Below are 23213 nucleotides of genomic sequence, written 5' to 3' on the forward strand. Positions count from 1 at the left end.
AATATCTGTGAACCTTTTTTTTGCAAGGCAGATATACTGGCAACGAATTCCCTCAATTTCTATTTCTCCCAGAAAGTTCTTATTTTTCCTTTACTTTTGAAGGATAATTTCACAGGGTTGGAATTCCAGGTTGCCATTTTTTTTTCTCTCAACACTTTAAACATTTCACTCTACTCTTTTCTTTCTTGCATGGTTTCTGAGAAGTTGGATGTAATTTTTATCTTTGCTCCTCTATAAGTATTTTTCCACTCTGGCTTTTTGTCAGCATTTTTTATCTTTGATTTTCTTTAGTTGGAATATGAAATGCCTAGTTGTAACTTTGTTGGCATTTATCCTGCTTGGTATTCTCTGAGCTTCCTGGATCTATAGTTTGGCATCTGACATTCATTTGCAGGGAAATTCTCCATGATTATTTATTCTCCATGAAATATTTCTTCTGTTTCTTTCTGTCTTTTTTCTTTTTCTGGTATACTTGGTCGTGCACTTTTTTAAAGTTGTCCCATAGTTCTGGGATACTGTGCTCTGTATTTTTTTTTTTTTTCTGTCTTTATTTTCTTTTCAGTTTTGGAGGTTTCTACTGAGATATCCTAAAGCTCAGAGATTCTTTACTCAACTATGTCTAGTCTACTAATAAGTTCATCAAAGGCAGTCTTCATTTTTGCGACAGTGTTTTTGACCTTTAGCATTTCTGCTTGGTTCTTTCTCAGAATTTCCATTTCATTGCTTACGTTACTCATCTGTTCTTGCATGTCACCTATTTTTTCCATTAGACCCTTAGCATATTAATCACCGTTGTTTTAAGTTCCCAGTTTGATAATTCTAACATTCCTTCCATATCTGATTCTGGTTCTGATGCTTAAACTGGCCTCTCCAACTGTGGTTTTTTTGTTTTTGTTTTGTTTTCTCTATTAACTATGCCTTGTAATTTTTTCTTGATAGCTAGACATGATGTCTTTGGTAAAGGCACTTTAGTAAACAGGCACACTATTTACCGACATGGTGTTAAGGTATTGGGGGAGGGGAATGGTCTCTAGTCCTGTGATTAGTTCTCTGTCTTCTAGAGAGCCTGTGCTTCTGGGCTGTGAACCTCACACGTGCTTTTAGTTTGCCACCCCCTTTGGTTCATGAGATGGCTTAAGGGGGCTCGAATTGGATATTTCCCTTCCCCCAAGGTCAGCTGGGCTAGATAAAATTCTAATAGGTTAGGCTTGCTAAGTATTTCTCCTGAAGGCAGACCTTATTAAGAACAGAGTGCTCTGGAATATTTCAAAATAATATTTCAAAATAAAAACCCCCGTCGAGTTTTTATCTCTCATATACTTGTCCGCTCAGAGGCTCTAACAGTCTATCAATTACAGTCATGCCAATTCCATGCCCATGTCTGGAATGTCCTCACTGCCCCTACAGTCAGTGCATCCGCAGATCTCGTCAGCTCTACCTTGAAGCTATATCCTGAATCCAACTATTTCTCAGTACCTCCACTGTTACCAACATACAGGACTTCTAAGCTCCAGAAATGTGAGATAATACATTTGTGTTACCCGAAGCCACCAAGTTTGTGGTAATTTGTTGCAGCAGCAACAGGAGGCTAATACACCTCCTAATTTACCCCTGGACTTTCACTCCAACCTCAGTCCAGTCCATTCTACACACCACAGCCAGAATGTTCCTTAAAAACATAAAGTCTTCAGGAATCTACTCTGCTCATGACCTTGGCTGGCATCCTACTACTTTTTGGAGGATGACAATGGTCCTTAGTGTGGTGGGTCCCTGCTGACTCCGTACCCTCATCTTAGGCTCATGCCTACTTCGTTCCCCTCTCACTACATGGGCCTGCCCCCAGGACTGTGGGCCTTTGCTTTTGCTGGTCCCTTTGTCTGCATCCTCCCCACCCTGGCTTGGTGAGCCCCTACTCCATTTTCAGTTCTCATCTCCTGTCTCTTCCTCAGTGACAGAACCCTGACACACTAACCGAGATCCCATCCCCCTCTGACATGCTCTCATAGCATCACCAAGTACTTCTCACTCCTGACACCACTTGTAGCTATAATTTTATAGCTGGCTGTGGTCTCTCACACTACGCTGCTAGCTCCATGAGGACAGGGACTGTGTCTCCACTCTGGTATCTCCAAGGCATGGCACTGTGCCTGGACTGTTGTAAGCAATCAAAACATATTTTAAGTAAATAAGTGGCTGGATCAATAAATGCCTAGGATTCATGTTCATGGAAAAAACACCAACTGTAAAATCTTCGTTTCCAGCTAATAGAGCTCTGGCTTTTGTGAAACTACCTTAGGGTTGAATCTCTTTAAACCAAGGCACTTTATATTTTAATAATTAATACATCTTGCAAACCTCCCTTCTCACCCAGTCTGTGTGAACACTGCCTTGCAGGAGAAGGCTGGGGTGATGTATAATAAAATCTAATCGTTTCCTGATAATACCAGGCTGGGCAGGCAGAGGGGGCTATTATTACGCTACTAATGACCACATCCAGGCTGCTCTAAGTGCGATGCTAATTGCTCAGTGAATGAATTGTAGACTCAGGTAATTACCAAATCTAATGTGGCTCTCGTCATGTTTGAGTAAATTAATACAAATGGGGGAAGTAACTCAGCCTGAAGGGAGTTGCCGCTTGCATTGCTGTTGCTTGGGAACCAGCAGTGTTTTTTTATTAGCTGTGAAACTGCCCAGGTATACCCACTCATCTAGAGTTGTCTTTCCACCAAAGCAGCTGTGAAAAGGCAAGTGAGAGCTCACACCACATGGAATTGGGAGACTTTTGTCCCTTTGACAGATGATTGTCTCTTTCTGGAGCTGTTTGTCTGTAAAGCCATTTACAGATAATGCCAGGCTAGGCAGGCAAAGGGGAGCTATTATTATACTACTAGTTCCCAAATCCAGGCTGCTCTAAGTGACCTTAACTGATCACAGGGTTAAGGTTTCCTTAGCTCTCTGATCAATTAAGTGAATGAACATTTGTTCAGTTACTAAGGAAAGGATTTCTGCACTGAATTGGGAATTTTGTACCGAGTTCAATTTCTACCTCAATCATCAGATAAGAGCCATCCTTTTTGGCTGGCACTATTCTAATAAACATTATATGTGAATTATCTCATTTAATGTCTACAACAAGCCAGAACATTTGTGATAACTCACAGAGTCAGCAAATTGCAGAGCCAGGATTTGAACCAAGGCATTCTGCCTCAAGAATCTGTATTCCTAACTATTCTGCATTTATTTATTTATTTGACCCTAGGAAACTTACCAGTGAAGATTCCTGCATCCATTGTGTGTCCAGCCCTTCTGTTAAGGCATTTGTAGATGTTCATTTTCACAACAAAGGTGTCAAGGAGGTGGGAGTAACTTATTTGACTGTGCGTCATAACTAGTAGATGGTAATTTGGGATTTGAACGCTATTCAGTGTGCCTGCAGTACCCTGTGCTTTGTTTCATTTCAATATTTCCCAAATTGAGGGTGTTCAGATCTCCATGAATGGGCCTACAGACTGCTGGAGGTTTGCACACTCCAGTTAGAGACAGTGCATGAAGTTAGTCAGCAACAGCGGAGTGGACATGAACGCAACTGTGAGCTCTGAATTCACAAGGCAATGTAAGTTTATAAGGTGGCCAACCAGGTGATCCCAAATCTGCTCCTATTATTTATTTATTACCAAAGTGAAAATACCAGCTTAAAAGTGTATGTGCTTGAATCACGGAGACTTGTGAATACTTAAACCCAGGGTATGTCTCTATGAGCCAGACTCCAGTTGGGATGTACTTATACTCTGCTAGACTCCCGCCAAGCAAAGCTTGGACTATTTCCTCCTTCCTGTGTCTACCAGCCACTGTGCCATGGTGAGAGGAGCCACTCAAATGTTGTACAGTTGAGCCTTGAACAACATGGGTTTGAACCATGTGGGTCCATTTACACATGGATTTTCTTCTGCCTCTGCCACCGCTGAGACAGGAAGACCAATCCCCCTCTTCATCCTCCTCCTCCACAGCCTTCTCAATGTGAAGATGCCGAGGATGATGACTGTTATGATGGTCCACTTCCACATAACAAATAGTAAATATATGCTCTCTTCTTTATGATTTTCTTAATAACATTTTCTTTTCTGTAGCTTACTTTATTATAGGTACAAAATATGCATTAACTGACTATGTTATCAGTAAGGCTTTCAGTCAATAGTAAACTACCCGTATTTAAGTTTTGGGGGAGTCAAAACTTATATGCAGATTTTTCACCTGCACAGAGGATCAGCAACCCTAACTCCTACATCGTTCAATGGTCAACTGTAACTGGAAAATGTGCCCATCTGCTTACTCTCATATCCACAGAGAGCTGTTGCCTTTCAACTGCCCTCTGGAGAAAGGGAACCTCCACTCGGAATATCCACTCCATTCCCACACTTCTTTTCTAGTTATTCTTGACAAGTGACTCATTAGCACATGAGAAACAGATGCTTATGAGGAGAGGCGTGTGAAAAGCAGGCTGTTGGAGAGGTTGCCTGCATTCCACGGGAGTACATCTTACGTGGTCACAGATGTCTCGTTGCCTTCTCAGCTAGAATACCTTTTTCATGCGAACTCAGTGGAAGAGAAGGTGTCATTTCTTGCCAGTGAAAGTGATCTATTAGCCATAGAACAGGGCAAAGGTTTAGCGGTGTGTTCTAAGGTTGAGGGCATGGGCACCATGCACATTGTTACCTTAGATAAACTGCTCTGAGCCTCAGTTTTCTAATCTGCAAGATCAGTCTAAGTAGAGCACCTGCCTCTTAGCAGGTGTCAAAAGTAAATTATATACATGAAATATAAGGTATGTAACTACCAAAAATGGTACCTGGCACACATCCTAATTTCTTAATAAATTGAGCTATGATTTCTTAGTATTGTCATTCGGGTTTCTCCTGCACATCTACTTCAGGGATATCTCTGCACCTCAGATACTGAAGTGCAGCCGCATTTCCTAGGGCTGTTGGGCCCTGAGCCCTTGTTTGAAGACTCATACGTAAGTCATTAAGCAATGCTGCTCAGGGGCAAGAGCAGTGGGGAAGGGGTGCATGGCCTTCGTCCTGGCCTGGCCTGTGCTCACCCATCATGACACTCAGGAGACTTACTCAGCTGCACTGACTCTCACTTCTCTCCTCTGTGTAATACCAGTCTTATCACCTGCCTTGCCTGTCCTGCAGACTTACTGTGATTATAAAAGGAGTCCGTGGATAGGGAAATCAATTGGTGTTGCTTTAGTACGCATATTTGCCAAAACAGGGCTTTGTGATTCTGATAAGGGAGAAGAGAAAGGCAAAGTCAGGGAGGCTTCTATATCTTGAGGCCAGTTAAGTTTCATCCATAAAGGAAATAAAAGAGAAAAATATTTCTAAGCCATTAAGGCTATGTGTACGTCATCATTATCATTATCATTATCATCATCATCATCATCAACATTACATACTCTTAGTTAAATGCAGAGGAGCAAAGTGAGGCAGAGAGAGATTAAATAACTTGCCAAATGTCACAAAGTTGGTAAGTGGTACTTTTAAATCTCAATAAAATAGTAAAATTAAGATTAAAAAGAAATAAAATAATTTTAGCTTCAACATATTGAGCTTCTACTATGTGGCAGACTCTGTGTTAATGTTTTTCTTACATTATGTTATTTAATCCACAGAGCAAAGCTATGTGGTAGGTATCATTACCCTCAGTTACAGAGGTAGAAAGTGACACATAGAGAGACTAAATAAGTTGTCAAATGTCACAAAGATGCCAAGTGGTAGAGCCTGAGATAGGAACTAGGTTTGCTTGACTCAAGTGAGGGTCGTGGTTAGCATGCTGCATAACGCAGCCCTCTAGCTGACGAGACAAGGCAAGGGAAATAACCACACATGACAGGGTCTGAGAAATGGTGTGAAGGCTAAACCTTTTGCAGAATTAAGTACAACAGAAATTGGCTACTGGTATTTCTATTTCTATATCCAGTGTCTGACCGTTCCTCACCATCTTTACGGCTACCTCCTGGACCAAGTCACTGTCTTCTCTCACCTGGATTATTGCTGTAAATTCCTAATTGGGTCACACCCTACCTCCATCCCATATACTCACAATAGAGCATCCAGAGGGAGTCTGCTGAGAGGCCATTCAGACCATGTCGGTGGTCTGCTCAGACCCCTTACGTGTAGTAAAAGCCAGAGCCTTACAGGGATTTTCAAGCCCACCCCCGCTCCTGTGGTCCTGGCTGCCTTGCTGATGTCAACTCTGTTTCATTCCTCCCCTTACTCTTTCTGCCTCAACCTGCTGCATCCTTGAGGTTCTTCAGATGTGCCAGGCAGGATCGAACCTCAGGACATTTGCATCTGCTGTTCCCTCTACCGAGAATGTTATTTTCCCGGATAGGCACATGCCTCAATTTCTCACTATATCTCACAGGGCTCAGTCAGGAGACAGAAACAGCCTAGGTATTTAAACACCATTTTAACATAAAATGTTGTTAACTAGGCATGTAGTCATTAACTACTGAAAGAATGCTCTAAAGTATTATGGAGTTAGCAACTGCAGGAAGCAACTACTAGCTCTGGGGATGAGGACATAGATAAAATAATCACAAAAACTTAGATACTTAGAGTAGGGACCCTACTGAGCAGAAACTTAGACCTCTGAGAAAGAGGGATGGTCCAGATGAACCTGATGTCTCTGAGGGACTGCTGTCAGCCTGGTTCTGCAAGAGATAGAAAGACTAACCTGGACTCAGCTGCCGCTCCAGGAAAGCACTGACTCTGCTGGGGCAAAGAAGCATTCCAGGAATGACGTTTACAGGAACCACAGCAGACAGAAAGCTCACAGGAGTGAGCCCCTTTCCTTCCTCCAGCTTCCTCTGCCCTGTGACACCCCGTGTTCATGGAGCTGGACAAGAGGCCAGCCAACAAAGCAGACATTTGGTTTGCAGAATGGCAAAGCCAAGTATGCAAGGCGTGGTTTGGAGACTGAGTGTCTAGCTGGGACTCTAGCTTCCCTAAGGTCTTGCATATCTCACTGGGACCTTTTCTGGCCACCCTAGTTAATGATAGCTGATCTGGCCCTTTCTATCTCCTTTCCCATTTTATTCTTAACACTGACCTATCTGGCTAGTAGTAGCAGATGCTTTGGTTCTGTATGTCACATCCACTTGGCTCAGCTCTCTCTCAACAGCAGCTGTGGTGGATGGTTCTGTGAAAGCTCAGATTCAAGCTCTTCACTGAGGCCCTGTTCTTCAATTAACACCTGCTTCTAGCCAGCTAAAGGGACTAGTTATTCTAGATTAGGGTTTCTCAGTCCTGGCACTGTTGACATTTTGGGCCAGATACTTCTTTGTTGTGGGAGGCTGTGCTATGTATTGTACAACATTGATCGGCATCCCCGGTCCCTACCCGCTAGGTGCCAGCAGCACTACCTCTTCAGTGACAAACAAAAATGCTTCCAAAATGGCCCCTGGGGAAGAACCACTTTTCTAGACTTGTACCTAGTCCATGAGCTATGTGATAACCAGTTAAGCACATGGGTATTGGCATGAGCTAGAGTGGGTTTGATTGGATGTATCTTCATGTATGACCTATATTCCCGTGGGCATCACTAAACTTGACTATGCGTCATTTTGCTCACCTGTAAAATGAAAATGATACTATCTCATAGGGCTATTAGGGGTATTAAATAAAGTAATTTATGGAGAGGGCTTAGTACAAACCAACTGGTCAATACAAATCAATAATAAATTATTGTAATTCAAAGCAAAGCATCAATATAAATCATGAGAAGCAACCACCAAGTTGTTTTGTCAACATATGATGCCAAATAGCTGACCAGTATTTGTTTGTTTGTCCACCTGAAAGTGCTTGACACTGGCTTCAGAGAAATGAGTGGTGATCATGCTTCTAAAATCTGTAGAAATTTCATAGGAATGGCTGCCAGATGCTGGAATCTGGGTAACTGATGCTGAGACTCGCCTGCAATTGAGATGCATTTAAAGGCAATTAAGATATTGAGTGCTATTGTGTGACACTGCAGAAAAATAATAAACACTTGTCAAGTAGTAAATTTCACTGTGATGCTTAGAGTCAACTTGCTATTTGATTCATCTAATTGATTTACTGTTCCAAATGGCACCAAAAGGAATCAAAGTAACAAATAGAGTTACATTGTATTTCAGGCTCTGAGTGGTTTATTCAACTCAGTCAGCAGTCAGAACCCCAAAACTATCTCCTAGATAGGACGTAAGCATATTGAGGTATAGCCTGAGGAGGTACATAGGGTTCATTCTGATGAGTGACACAAGAACCCCAGGCTTTGTTGGCAGTAAGAAATCTGGGTTCTTGTACCAGCTCCGCCACTTACCCCGTGTGCACTCCTAGGCCTGTCGTTTCCTCCAGGACTGTTTCTCCACTTTTAATATGAGCAATCTGGGTGCAGTTCGTTTGGTTTTCTATCTCTATGAAGTATCACCCCACCCCCACTCCCACTTCACCATATCCTCAGAAGTATGCAAAGAAAGGAAGTCAAGAGTAGAAGGAGTGCTCTTGACTATGGTGCAGTTGAAGTATGCCTGTTGAATTCTCATGCCTTCTTTCCTTCCTTTCTAGGTACACCGTTCTGCACAGTGGACATCATCAGGAACTCGAGAAACTGCCCATACACAATGACCCAGAATCCCTGGAATCATGCTTCTGACTGAGGACATGGCTCACAACTTAGCCATTCATTCCCATTCATGTTTGCATGAACAGGTCACCCTGGCATCACTCCTGATCCTCATCACCACCAGTGAGGCACAAGGCAGTAGGGGCTGAGAGCCCAGGGGAGGTATATGGAGGACAGTGTTGGGCGGGGGGGACCTGAGGCCAGACCATCGAGGATCTCAGAGTTGTCAAGGAACTTCAGGCATCGTCAGATTCAGTCTCCCATGCAAAGCAGGAATAGCATCTTCTATTGCATCCCTGAAAGCTGGTCAATCTCTGCTTATACACCTCCAGGGACAGAAGCTCACTACCTCCTAATTCAGGCCCTTTTATTTTGGAGAAGCTCTAATTATTAGGAATTTATTTCCTTTCTTGGAACACAAACCTGTTGCTGCTCCAACTTCCATGCAGTTAGCCCCCACTTACCCCTGAGAGCCCTTAAATACTGGAAGAGAGTAATCTGTCACCATGCCTGTCAGTCTTTTTTATAAACTGAACATTTCCAATTTCCTCTCCGTTGTGGCCATCTTCTTCTGGACATGCTTTGGTGGGTGAATTAATCATGGTTCTTCTGATAAAGTTAGATTGATATCAATGCCAAGATGTCTATCTAGAAGCATTGACATAGTGACAAGTGAAGTGTCAAGATTTTTGGCTTATAGCCATGAATATTTTCCTTCTTCTCCTCCTTGGGAATAGGTTTTGGAGACTCCGCTTAGGTTTTGGCTTCAGAGCCATTACTAAAAGGCATCTTTGCAGCTTTTCTGACGTGCGTGTGTGCATGCACACATGTGTGTAAGTTTAAAGTTGACATTTTCTTATTGGCATATTGATGTTGAGGTCATTAGGAATTCATTTCATTTCTATGGCAATGGGAAAGGGATCTTACTTCTTTCCTGAGAATGTTGATTGAGGATGACCTTATAACCCAGAGTCTGGGAGGGAAACTGACTTTTTTTCACCCTTTATCAGCATCTCATCCTCTCGAAATACCTATGCAGATGCTTCTCTTTCTCAGTCAAAGCAATCACCATCTTCCTTCATCTTGAGGTAAATTATATACGCAGTTTGAGGATGTGAGGGCAATTTTTTAAAGAGGCCTTTCTTTTGGCTGCTCAGTTGATTTTTTAAAACCCTATTGAAAGGATTTATTACTGGTCCTCCCTTAGTGAGACAAAGGTAACAGGGCATGTGGGTGACGTTGAGGTTCATATGTAACACGCTTCTGATTGAGGACGTGCCAGGAGTTTAACAGCAAGATAAAGATGTGCCAGGAGTTTAAACCTCACAAGTTCTCTTTGCCCTTCTACTTGGTCTATTGATCCTTCTTCTTCCTAACTGATGTCAGATGCCACAATTGCCTCCTTAACCCTTATTTCTTCCATGAAGGTAGAAACCCATTTACCAGCCCTCTCTCTTCTTTCTGTGACCAGGTATGGTGAGAAGGGATGGTCAGACCCCACAGAGGAGACTAGGGTGATCACCCTTCTAGTTTTAACATTCAAGTCCCTCAACCTAGGAAACTCCACGGTCCTGGGCAAACTAAGGAATGTTGGTCACCACACTGCTGGGACCTCCCTGTGTTGATGATTAATACCCATCCCTCCTCAGAATGGATTTCTTTCTTCTCTTTTTCATGGAAAAGGCAAAGATTAGTGAATTTGGAAGTCCACAGTTCTCCTTTCTGAAAATGGTCTCTCTTCTCCTCAACAACAAAGCATTTCTTAGGGAAGGACTGAAACAGGGATAATAAGAATCAGATAATAGTGCTTTGAGGCAGCTGGTAAACTTTTGTTTAATGCCACCAATGTTGACAGGATCTACTACTTAATACATACATGCATACACATATACATAACTACAGTAGGATTTCTTCCTTATGAAATGCTTCTCTTCCCAGGAGCTTAGTAAGTATATCTGCTTATGTAAAATATTATTTCTCAGTGGCAGGTCTTCCATATTAAATGGGAACTTGGATTCAATAGAGACACAGAGATTATAACATAGGGAGGAAAATGAGATCTTGCTATATCATGGGACTCTTCTTAACTCTCTAAATGTGCTTCTGTGGGCCAGCTCATGATTGGTGTCTGTAGAGGTCACAGGCACCCTGGACCAGGGAAAAGACAGCAATTGCAAGAATAGTACTCCTTGTCATTGTCAAGAAACTGGTCTCCTTTGCAGAGGAGAGCCTCACAAGATTGCTTTGTTACCACTTTGGACTAAGGCTGGGATGCTGTGAGTGATTCATCAAATGCCAACATTGGTGATTTACAGAACAGGGCCAGACTTGTTCCGTGTGAGCAGTTGCTAGCCTTGCCTAGGAATCCAGGTAATTTAGCATGTGTATGAAAGACTCAGAAGGAGAAGACTTAGAGCTTGTCCAAGGAAGGAGGAGACCTATACCTTGCCCTCTTCTCTAAGAAGGCCACCCTCTTCCAGGAAAACTGCTGTGTCAAGAAGAGAAACATCTGGGGAAGAGGATGATGTGCTGCAGACATGTCTGCCAGATTGGCCTTGACAATCACTGGGGTTGATAAATGCTACAATCAGAGTGTCCCATGTCTGGGAGAAAGGAATTTCACTGTGCATGCTCTCCACTTGACTCTCCAGGCTGCAAGACTCTTCAGCTCTGAAACTAGAGAGAGATGTACCATTCTAGCCTTCACCATTAACAGCTAGAAAGCAAAAGAAATAAAAACCAACTTCTTCAACTGGTACCCAAGTATGTGCTTGTAAAAAAACCTTTTCCTTCTGAGACTCCACCTTCTTGTCTCGCCAACATTTCCACTTCATGCTGCTAACTTGCTCAGTCCTGATGCAAATTGCCACCTAGCTGGGAGTGCGGGGTGGGCATGGGGTGGATGAGGGAGGGGACCTAGGGAGGGACTGGGGAGTGGATATAACTACATTGCCTTTAATATTTTCTTCAAGCAAGAACACAAATAATGTCTTCTTGGTGCTGTGCTGTCTACCCATTTATCTCTTTGGTATTGGATCTCTCTTTGGTGAGAGAACATTGTCACTCCTCTCTTTTTGTCTCTTCACTTTGCTGTGGTAAAAATTCTGTAACACCTAGTCTGGGAAGGAAAAAAAGACTAGTGCATTTACCTCTTCTGGCCAAAATTTGTAATCTCTTTTCCATCTAATTTAGAAAACTGAGGCTGAATATTCGGTTTGAATTCAAACAATTCAGGAATGGATTTGAAGTCCTAAGTATGAACAATGTGTTGCCTTGGGCCTTACCCAACGCTTAACTTTACTTGTCTCATCAACAAAATAGAGATAATTTCTGAGTTTGTAAGATTGTTGTGAGTGCTCCAACATGGGTCATCCAAGGGCCACTGTTAGGATTTTTACCAAATATGTGTTCTGTCTGTTCTGTTACCTACTTAATATCTTTATTTGAGTCCATTCAAGTTTTCACTTACCTAAATTTATTTTTGAAGGGAACATTATAACAGTACTCAAAATAGAAAACAAGGGTATTGCGTTTTAACTAGATGCCAGCGATCAGAGTGCGTCCTCTGTTTCTGTGTTTAAAAGGGAGACAAGTGAGTGTTGGAGAGTTGTTAGAAATGCCCTACCTCTTGCATGGGGCTCTTTCAGTTAACTGGGAGGGTCAAAAGAGAATTTACAAAAGGGGAGCTTCCAAACTTTACTAGTTATTGTGATTTAGCTACAAGCTGCATTCCACACTTTTGGAAACATGGAGAGAAAGGATAAGAAACTGCATATATTTTTAACTACTGTTATAGTGGATTCAGATTAGGTTTCTCCTTCTTTACCTTTCCTTTCAGCTTGCCCCAGATCTATATCTTTGCTAATAAAAAAATAATAAAATAGCAATAAGAGAAACTGACATTTAATGAGCTTTTTTTCTGCTAGGCATTGTGGTAAGTGCTTTATATGAATTATTTCATTTAATCCTTAGGAAATCCTTACAAGATTAGTATGAAAATTACCCCCACTTTACAGGTGAGCAAACCTCAGCTGAGACATCTGGTGACTAGCCCAAGGGAGCAGACCTGGGAAGTGTGGATTTGAAATGCAAACCCAGGCAGTCTTATTCGAAATAAGGCCCACAGTCCTAAGCATGTGCAACTGTGTTCATTATGGGGATATATGTATTCCATCTTCACCTAGACATGGCTAGGAGAGAGCAATGAACAATGTTGCTTAAGAATTTAAGAATTTTCCTCCCCACATCAGCCTGGGACCCGAAAAGGAACTCTGGACATGCCTATTCCAGTCTGAACTCTGCCACTCACTTGCTTTCTTGTTTTCCTTTGCTCTTGCATCCACTCCCTGAGCCTCAACTTCCATCTTTAAACCATGGAAGATTCTGGTAAATGATTGATCAGCAGGAAAGGCCCTTCTGCAATGATCTTTTATAGTCTGTCTAGTATTCAGCAACCTGGGATTACTGAGTAACCAGCAATAGACTGTGAGAATGAGATATGTGAGTCAAAGAAAGCATTGGTCCTTTATATTCCAGGCCATCAGGGAGGCTGCTTATAGTAGGAGTGGCCCCTGCAGAAGGCGGTTTGCCTTCCCCACATTTCTTGGTTGGAACCTGGAACACTATTTGGATATGCTCCCACTGGTCTCAGTAAGCATCAGTCTACCATTGCAAGCTTTGTGCAGTTTCTCTGCACTTTTATAAGATCTCTAAGCCTCTCATAACAACATATAAAGAGGGATTGTTGACTTCATTTTACAGAAGAGAAAAGACTTTGTCAGGAAAGTGATTTGTCCAAGAACAACAGCTGACATCAGGCTGAAGTCAAGACTGAAAACATTCAGATTTCTCAGTTCTAACAAAGTGCTTCCTTCTTAAGTTTATCTTATTTCTAAATATATAAATTATACATTTTTAGACTATATAAATTATAGGTTACACAAATGATGTATTTATGCAATCCATTTCCACTGTAAAAATTTCTTGTTATGTATTAATAGATACAACAAAATACCCCTTGACTCCAACTCAATCCTACTCCCATCTCCAGAAGTAAATGCTCTTTTCACTTGGCTTATGTAATTCAAGAACATTTTCTATGCATTTACATATGTATAAATGTACATATAAAACATATGGCTTTGTTTCTTATATGTAAATAAAATGATGTTGATATATAATAATCTGCTACTTGCCTTTTCAACGGTGTACTCTAAACATCATTTCACATTAACACATATAATTTTTTTAGCTGCTGCATATGTATTTCATGCTATAGACATTGTATGGATTCCAGTGTTTCTTTTGCATTCTACTTGCCTCCCATGTGTAAATGGGGCATTTCCTGCATCAGAAAATCAGCCTGTTTTTCTGGGACTATGCTAATCATAGTTGGAGTGGTTTCAGTTTAAGTGGCAGCAGTAAGTTGACTTGGCAGTTTCCCTATTAGGGCAGGCCCACCCTTATATGGGCCTCCTCTCATTATGAAGGACCAGGGAACTGCCCAAGTTGCACAGGCTTTGGACTCATCCCGCAGGACGTCATCCTTTGACGGCATCCTGCTCCCATCAATTCCTAGATGTGTGCTTTTGAGCAAGTTATGTAACCTCCTAAAACCTAGTTTTCTCACCAGTAAAGTAGGAACATATTGATCATACATTTGAAGTGTTATTGCAGGAGGTATGGAAAGCACTTAGTAATAATCACTTTTAAAAATGCTAGCTTTCAAGCTGTCATGATTTCCTCTTTCTCAACAGCCTTACCAGTTCTGTTTCCTACCATCCTGGAATATGGTATGAGGAACAGGTTATGGAAAGACGAGTCCAGAAAACCCCCCACAGCACCCACCCCACCCCCCTGCAAACAAACAAACAAACAAACAAAAAAACGAAACTTGGCTGGGCACAGTGGCTCACGCCTGTAATCCCATCCCTTTGGGAGGCCGAGTGGGTGGATCACCTGAGGTCAGGAGTTTGAGACCAGCCTGGCCAACATGATGAAACCCCGTCTCTACTAAATATACAAAAATTAGCCTGGCATGGTGGCGGGTGCCTATAATCCCAGCTACTCGAAAGGCTGAGGCAGGAGAATCGCTTGAACCAGGAGGCGGAGGTTGCAGTGAGCTGAGATCGTGCCACTGCACTCCAGCCTAGGCGACACCCAAACTTCTTTTCATAATAAATTATATTGGAAGCAACACTACCTCCACTGGCATCACACTGTCCAGTTTACTGGCAGCTCCTATTGGAAACTAACCACTGCCCTATGGGGTGGGTGGTTATATTATTAGTTGTTACCATTTGACAGAAGAGAAAACTGAGGCTCAAGGGTAGGGGTTCCAACCATCTCCAGCTCTCCCATCAGTTGTTTGAGGAAGTCAGAACTCAGGTCTTTAGATTCTACATATGAAGTCCCTGTAAGAATTGTGGTACCAGCTATTGTTTAGGGAGACTGTTAGACCTACACACCTGGCAATGAGACACAATTCTCTCACTGCTATTAAGTAATATATCATCCATGTAGTATTTTTAGAGCCTTTAAAAAGTGTGCCAGGCACAGAACTGCACCAACAGCTGGTGATATAATTAAATGAATGAATAGGATATCTCAGGTTTCTACGGCAGGTGTGGCCAAACCATGGCCTGGGGGCCAAATCTGGTCTGTGAGCCTTCAGGATGGTGTTTTACTTTAGTAAATGGCTGGGGAAAGAGTTATAAGAGTAGTATTTTGTGACATGTGAAAATTATGTGAAATTGAAATTTGTGTCCATAAAGTTTTATTGTAATACAGCCATGCCCATTCGTTTATATCATCTATGACTTTCACAATAGTCGTGCAGTTGCCACAGAGAATGTGGCCCATTGAGCCTAAAATATTTACTATCTGGTCCTAGATAGAGTTTGCTGACCCTTGCTGTGGAGCGATCACTCTCCAGCCCTTCGTATTATATATCTATTCACCGACTGACTATTGTAGTTGGCATCTTCCAGATTTTTTTTTGGTTGTTCCAGTCTTAGCATCTTTTGAATTACTGTAGCGCTGCCAGCTGTACTTCCACTGATCTAACAGTTTAGGTTAGGTTAGACAAAGACACGACTAAGCCAAAAATTACAAAGCAGTGGCCTCTTGTGGCTAATGTTAGCATTATTTAGATAATTTGGTTAACAGGTTACAGTGAAAACCTAGATTATCTTCGCTCAGGGTTGGGAATCCCAGATTATTTTGAAATATCTAGGATATTCTGTAATTTGTTTCCTGACTCTTACCACAGTTGTAATCTGTATAGTGAAACATACTTGTCTAATTATAAGTTAGCTGAGTTAAAAATAATGTAATAAGGAGACAATAGAATGAAGTACCTAATTGAATCACTCTTCCTAACGTAATGAGAATTTTTAGACCCTGGGGAAAAAAGAGAACTTGAAGGGTAGACACTGATTAACGTGGAATATTTGAGTGTTAGAAAAACTTGCTGGCATCCTTGTATTTCTGTCATGAAAAACAGAGGTAGCTTAGCTGGAACGAGAAATTGGGATTATTGTCCTACCTAGCCTAAAAACAGGTCCTAAACGTGGGTGAGCAATTTTTCCCCTTGGCTTCCAATTAAGACCTTCTAAATGAAGGGGCTGAACAATTCTCAAAGAAACTTTACGCCTTAGACCATAATTTCATGTCTATTTAGAGAAAATTTATAAAAATTTTCCACAGGCCTTCAGTTTCAGTAATTTGCTGAGGTCACTTGGCTGGCAAGTCACAAAGCCATGACTCAAATATAGGTGTTTAAGCTTTTGCTGACAACCCTTGCTTGACACTATAATACTATGTATATCATTGCCTTATCAGGGCAATTAATTCCTCACCTTGAAAGGGGAGAAAGACCACCTCCTGATGACCAGAATTTTGGAAAATTCTGCTGTTCCCAGTATTGTCTTAAAGAGCTCTGCCTGTAATCCTAGTACTTTGGGAGGCCGAGGCAGGCGGATAACCTGAGGTCAGGAGTTCCAGACCAGCCTGGCCAACACGGTGAAACCCTGCCTTTACTAAAAATACCAAAAATTAGCTAGGCATAGTGGCGGGCGCCTATAATCCCAGCTACTCAGGAGGCTGAGAGAGGAGCATCACTTGAACCCGGGAGGCAGTTGCAGTGAGCCAAGATCATGCCATTGTACTCCAGCCTGGGCAACAAGAGTGAAACTCCATCTCAAAAAAAAAAAAAAACCAAACCAAAACAAACGAACAAAAAAAGTTCTGTGAGTTGAACATCTTGTAGCTAAAAACTTTCAGAGATCAGAAATTGGATTACACTGGAATCTTACTTAGATACAACTCTATATATACACTGCTTTTCTGAGCAGTATTTGCTACTCTTCTTTAAAAAGAGGGATTCAGGTCCAAGGCAAGAGAAAAGTTTTTAATAAACTTTTATTTTATATTTAAGATAAAGCATATACACAATTCAATGTGGAAATAAATTACTAGAAATACTTTGGAAACTTTTCCATTTCCCTCTCAAACTCACTTTTTTTTAAGCTCATAAGTCCTTTTACTTGATTTTAAGAAACATGGCAACTATAATACTAAGAAAGAACTACAGCTTTGTACAGAAACATATATAGCCTTGTCTGACTATAAGGTTTAGTTGGTGTTTTAGTAACAACAAAAAAGCACACAAGACACAAACACTCTTCAACAGGTTTACTCAAACAGCTTCGCTCAAGAAGAAAAAGGCACAGATTTAAAGGGATGACAATAATCATTAAGAATGAAGTAAATGGAGACTCAGTCAAAAAATGATACTTTATGAATTAAGTCAAGAAAAACAAAAGTCTTTCAAATTATCTGTCTTCATTAAAATGAATTTTTAAATTAAATTGTATAAACATATGATATAAAGTTGGTACTTTAGGAAGCGTCTTTGTATATTTTTTATGTACAAATCTTTGTATACAATTTCGATGTTCCTTATACATTCCCTATATAGCAAACTGAGCCAGGACCTCCCAACTGCATGCCTCAAGTCTCTGTGGAGCACTCTGGCAGCTGGATGGTCCTACTTGCTTTCTGACAAAATAGCTGGAAAGGAGGAGGGACCAATTAAATGTAGTCATCTTCAACTGGCTCTCCATTGACATCACAATAGTGGATAAAAATTGCCACTACTCGCTGAAATACACCCTTCTTCATCTGACGCATCTCTGAAATTTCCTCTCCTATTGTTTCCATACAGATGTCTGCAGACAGCTGTCCTTTCCTTCTAGGAGCATAGATAGTGCCTTTGAAATTAGAAATAAAAGGAGAGATACATATGATAATCAGAATCATTTGGAAAATCACTGATAAGCTGGTCCATAGGATATTCCCATATACTGCACTACAATGTAACTGATGTATGAATAGCTCAAGGAATGGGTCACCACCAGTTTGTTCTTATGTTTGATGCCTAAGACAGCGAACATGCTTAAAGTCTCAAGGTAAAAATACTATACCAAACGTAAGTCAGACATGTGTACATGTAGTTCATAAAACCCATTTCCTTATAAAGTATTTTCTTAAAACTTTGGTTAACAATAAATATTCAAGTATGCTACCACTTAGAGAAACTACATTCAAAAATTTCTCCCCAAATTTCTACACCTAAATTATAAGTTTCCACACAGGAAAATCTGTCCAAGGAAATCCTTTCTACCAGCCTTTATATATCCCTAGTAAGTCTACTGAACATCTATTGTACAAATAAAGAACTGTTTTGAAGTGAGTAAATAAAAAACATTTATATGGGAAACCATTTAACACTGCACTACTCCTAACTCACAAAAAGATATTAAGTATGTGACACAGTAGGCTATACTTAAACTAGAGATTAGATGTCAAATCAGGTCATAATTACTTTCTTCATCATCTTCAAAGTCGTATCGAGCGAAGCTGTTGGGCTCTGCTGCTCGTAATGACCTCAGCCAAGGGAAGTCAGAAATCATGGAATATGGAGCTCCATCCACAACACCTAAAAGAAGACAAATGTAACATTGCTAACTGGCGTGGAAGTGCTGATAGAGCCAAATTCTGCAGTATTTTGTAAGCAGAATGTAAAATATAAAATAAAGAGAGTGAGTCAGGTGTCCTCAAATCATTTCCAGCTATCAAACTACAGTAATTTGTAATTTTTGTTTATGTTTTATGTTTCACCACTGGTTCTGATTGTCCTAGAAATAGTAAAGACTCATACAGGCAAAGCAATATTCATCTGGCTCCCACTTCTTGCAGGTATTAAAATCATCCATGTTTTGAAGAACTGTAAGACTCCCATTCATATCTTCCCTAAGGCATGTCCAGTCATCTAGTTAATAGCTATTTAACTTTTCCTTTTTTAAAAAAGTGTAATTCTCTACATTTGGGTTACTGCTTGCTGTAAGCCCAAACCAGTTTGACTAATTGATTGATGGATCATTCATTCATTCGTGAATGAGAAAGGGCCATGTTTTGTTTCCCAGGCTGGTCTTGAACTCTTGGGCTCAAGGGATCATCCCACCTTAGCCTCCTGAGTCGCTGGGATTACAGGGGCAAGCTACTGCACAGGCTATTTAACTTTCTAAATATTTGTAAATACCTTCTAAAGTATAGATTTCTCTCCCCCAGGGGTACTTGGGGTATTTCTTTAAGTCTTCTTCACTTCGAGTGGCTTCAGGGAAGAATTCATATTTAATGAGCTCTCTGGAGGCAACAGGAAAAATTAAGAAAAAATTACAAAACTGGAAATAATTAGAGTGTCGGGTAGGAAGGAACCATCAACACTGTTTCGGACACAGATTCTACCAAACATCTTAAACAAAGTATTAAATACCTAATAGAAGTAGGATACAATCAAACTAGAGAATCCAAGTGTAGTCAGGTCAAAACTACTTTCTTCACTATCTTCAAAATCATATCAGGGAAAGAAAGTCACTTTCTAAGCACATGTCTTCTACACAAAAGGTGCTGAATGCAACATTAATATAACAAATATACAAAAGTCAAATTTTCTGATGATATAAAATATCAGTCTTAAGATCTTCTTCAAATTGATCTCTTTTTTCATGACCCAAGGCTAAATAATGTTACAAGTACATGTACAATTTTTTCTTGTAATTTTTATCTGAGTTTTAAAGATCATAAATATATACATATGCTTTTTAGTTTTAAGTCCTCGTTTCCCTCAGTTTCTCACTTATGTTAACTTCAGGATAAGCTTGTCTGAAAAGCTTAGATGGAATCATTTAAAATAAAGAAAAATTGGGATTTGCTTCTGGGAGTCCCTGCTATGAGAAATGACTAAAAAGGCCTTTAGGGGCCACAGAGTTACTTACTGATTGATGTTTGCTATAGTGTCCATCCAGCTGCGAATGCGCACCTTATTCCGGACATTGGGAGGGTTGCTGAATTCATGGATAATACAGATGTGATAGGGGTAGGGACCACTAAACAGCTTCTGCTCCAAAGTTAGCGTGTCCACCTGCGGAAGACATCATAAAGAGACACCTTCAACAAAGAGAATGCCTTAGAAATCTCTCTGCTAGAGCTTCAACAATCTTTCCACGGACCTTCCGTTTTGAAATCTCTGGTTGATTTGAAAATCAAATAGTCACATACAGACCTGAAAACAGTTTGTCATGCTGGGAATAATTTTGCAAACTCTTCTGTCTAGGGAACTTGGCAATTTATATCTCACTGTTATATTTAAATGCTTAGTAAACCAGAGAATCCTGATTGAGATAAATGATGTCAGTAAACTCAGAATCTACTTCTGGGTATGTCCTTTATTAAGTACTGACTGCATTATAGAACTGTGAATGTGTAGTAACATATACCCTATTGAAATGGGACTGCTGCCCAGTCTTTAAGAGAGAATGCATTCTCTTGTCTTCTAGGAGCCTTTGATAACATTGCTGTTTTCTCATGGCATACCCCTCTCCCATCTCTAGTTATGAAATCTCACTCTGCCATCTCAGTGGCATATATGTTTATCTCCCTTTTGGGAAGGCAAACTCCTTGAGGGAAGGATCATGTGTTGTGTATTTTTTCGCACCCGGCATATTGTAAGTTTTGAGACACTTGACAATATGATGAACTGACTCTTTTGAGGCCAGGCTTACACACTGATTACAAAGGGGCATTTAAAACTTCCTTTAAACCCTCTTTTGGCATTAAGCACAGAACCTTATATACAATATACTTTTAATAATGATAATGACACTAATAGTAGTTATATGATGGCTTACTATATACTAGCACCTGTTTTAGAGTTTCACATATATTAAATATCACAATAATCCTTGGTATACCATTATTATTCTAATTTTACAGATGAAGAAACTAAGACATAGAAGTCAAATAATCTGCTACAGGTCAGACAGCCAGAAATTTAATCAGGCAGTCTGAACCAGAGACTGTGTTCTTAACCACAAGTAACTTTTAATAAGTATAAAAACCTGTTGAATAACAACTCCCTGCATCACATATAACTTGTAAAAACTAAAATATCATTACTGTAGGTTGGAAGTGAACGAATGCCAAATCCAAAAGGCTAAAGAGAAAAAAAAAAAAAAAAAAAAATCACAATATGTGTATCATCGGAAAGGAGCAAAGCTCGTTACCTGCTGCATTGGGCGTAGGTATATGATGCGGTTTCTCTCGGGTGGCATTCTTAGTATCTGGTCTAGTACCTGATCCATGTTCAGCTTCTTGCACTGTGCGTAGTCAAATCGGTTTACAATTGGTGCATTTTCTACTTTTAAATGTTTTAGTACCCTGCACCTGGTAGCTACAAAATGAAAACAATGGTAAGCTCTATACATATCATCTTTGGAGAGATGGCCTAATTTTTGTTAGCACAAAATACTGCAGTAACAAACATCTTTAACACAGGTCAAATAATATCATAGAGTACAAATGGCAGTTAACAAAAAAATTTCAAAATGTGGTTCTGTTTACTTCAAAAGAAGGTAGAAGGGGTGCATTAAAGTGCCTTTATCTAAGATTTTTACTGTTAAGAAAACCAAGCCCTAGAAAATGACTTGCCCAGACAGAAACTGTTTAGGAAATATTTATTTAAAAAATGAATAACTATTATACATTTTTATAGTTAACTATCAGACCTGAAATAATTCACCTATATTACCTTACATTCACTCTCAGGAATGAGCAGAGTTGGATTTTAATTCCTGTCACAAATGTAAAAGCAGAACCTTGAAAAAAAAGACCCAGAAACACATTTGGGTATTTTGGTCTAAAGCTATTCAGTCCAATACAGTAGCCATGTGGTTAGTGGTTACCATCATACTGAACAGTGTACACACAGAACATTAAAGTTCTATTGAAATGCTGGTCTAAAACATGATTAGTTTTTCTGTTTGATATATAAAACACGAAGTCAGAAAAAAGTAATTTTGATATAATAAACACATTTAACTGAACTAGTATACCAACTTCAGAAAAATATTTCCTTCTCTTTTTTTTAATCTCAAATTTCAACCTGGTCCAATTTTCATTGCAGACTGCAACCAGGTCCAACTTGAGAGAGAAGATCAAATGGAAAAGATTATAAAACCACAGGTTGATTTGCCTGATCTTTTTAACATTTCACAGACATCTTCTGTAACATCTTTGACCCAAATGTCATCATCGTCTTGCGCAATCTAGCGTAACTAACTTGACATTTAAACACTGAGCGAGACTCCTGCCTCTCACATTCATTTTCTCCTTCTGTGACATGGTGGAAAGGAGGGGAATTGGTGTTGAGGACAGCAACAGAGGAAAGGAAAGCGCTAGATGACAGTAAGGATCCAATGGTTGCTAGCTATAAAATCAGACATGGCTAAGGTCAGTTCTAATCTCATTTAATCATCTCCTCTGTCATTAACTTAGCCACTATCTACAGACTAAGCTAAGATCCTCTCCCCATGATAAGCTGAGCCAAACAATTTGGTTTAAAGGGGAGAAGGTTGGGCCTGAGGCAGTGTGATCCATCATTAGGTTAGAGAATGTACAGGAAGAATCATCAAAGTAAAAAGAAGAAAACCAGTCAGATTCTTGGAGAGCTCAGAGTAGAGAAAGGAATGGAATGAGGTGCCAACCGGCAGAGTCTGAAAATTGAGTTTTACATTCTCAGAGCTCAAAGGGTGTAGGGACTGACAGAATGAAAGTTCTTCCAGTGCTACTGAAAGGCTAGGGTGAGTACCCCTACTGTTATGAACTCTGAGCTTTTGAAGAGCCTGTGTTCTCTATTGTAGAAGGAAACTCCAATAGGAGACAGTGATTTAAGATGTTTTAGGACCAAAGACCTCATTGGCTGGGATAGAGAAAAGTACTATTTCTTCAGAGTAAACAATAGAGTTGGGGTCCCAAAGGTCTGAACTTTTGTAGAATTCAGAGTAGTGCTTGAATCTCAGTTTCATCTCTCCTTTCTTGGATTCTCCTTACTTTATGACAAAATGTTTGGTAAATACCTTTTAACGGGATTTCTTTGTTTACCACTAATATGGTAGGAGACGTAAAACAAAACAAAATAAACC

At 40.3% G+C, this 23213-nt stretch overlaps 2 protein-coding genes across 7 annotated transcripts in view; one reads left to right on the forward strand and one right to left on the reverse strand.

Moving 5' to 3' along the window:
* HTR4 (5-hydroxytryptamine receptor 4) overlaps window positions 1-9477 on the forward strand; it is a 189951-nt gene extending 180474 nt beyond the window's left edge. The window contains exon 4 of the mRNA XM_050794022.1: window positions 8613-9477. Within this exon, the coding sequence (XP_050649979.1) occupies window positions 8613-8700 (88 nt within the window). The 3' untranslated portion in view covers window positions 8701-9477. The remainder of the gene's footprint in view (window positions 1-8612) is intronic.
* A 7596-nt stretch (window positions 9478-17073) lies between these two features.
* Window positions 17074-23213, reverse strand: part of FBXO38 (F-box protein 38) — a 79070-nt gene continuing 72930 nt past the window's right edge. For all 6 annotated transcript variants that reach the window (XM_050793975.1, XM_050793976.1, XM_050793974.1 and 3 more), the window contains 5 exons: window positions 21297-21463; window positions 20010-20155; window positions 19274-19377; window positions 18557-18670; window positions 17074-17942 (listed from right to left, as the gene is read on the reverse strand). In XM_050793975.1, coding sequence (XP_050649932.1) covers window positions 17764-17942; window positions 18557-18670; window positions 19274-19377; window positions 20010-20155; window positions 21297-21463 — 710 coding nt within the window. In that variant the 3' untranslated portion in view covers window positions 17074-17763. The remainder of the gene's footprint in view (window positions 17943-18556; window positions 18671-19273; window positions 19378-20009; window positions 20156-21296; window positions 21464-23213) is intronic.

The sequence above is a fragment of the Macaca thibetana genome, chromosome 6 (assembly GCF_024542745.1).
Source record: "Macaca thibetana thibetana isolate TM-01 chromosome 6, ASM2454274v1, whole genome shotgun sequence".
Lineage (NCBI taxonomy): Eukaryota > Metazoa > Chordata > Mammalia > Primates > Cercopithecidae > Macaca > Macaca thibetana.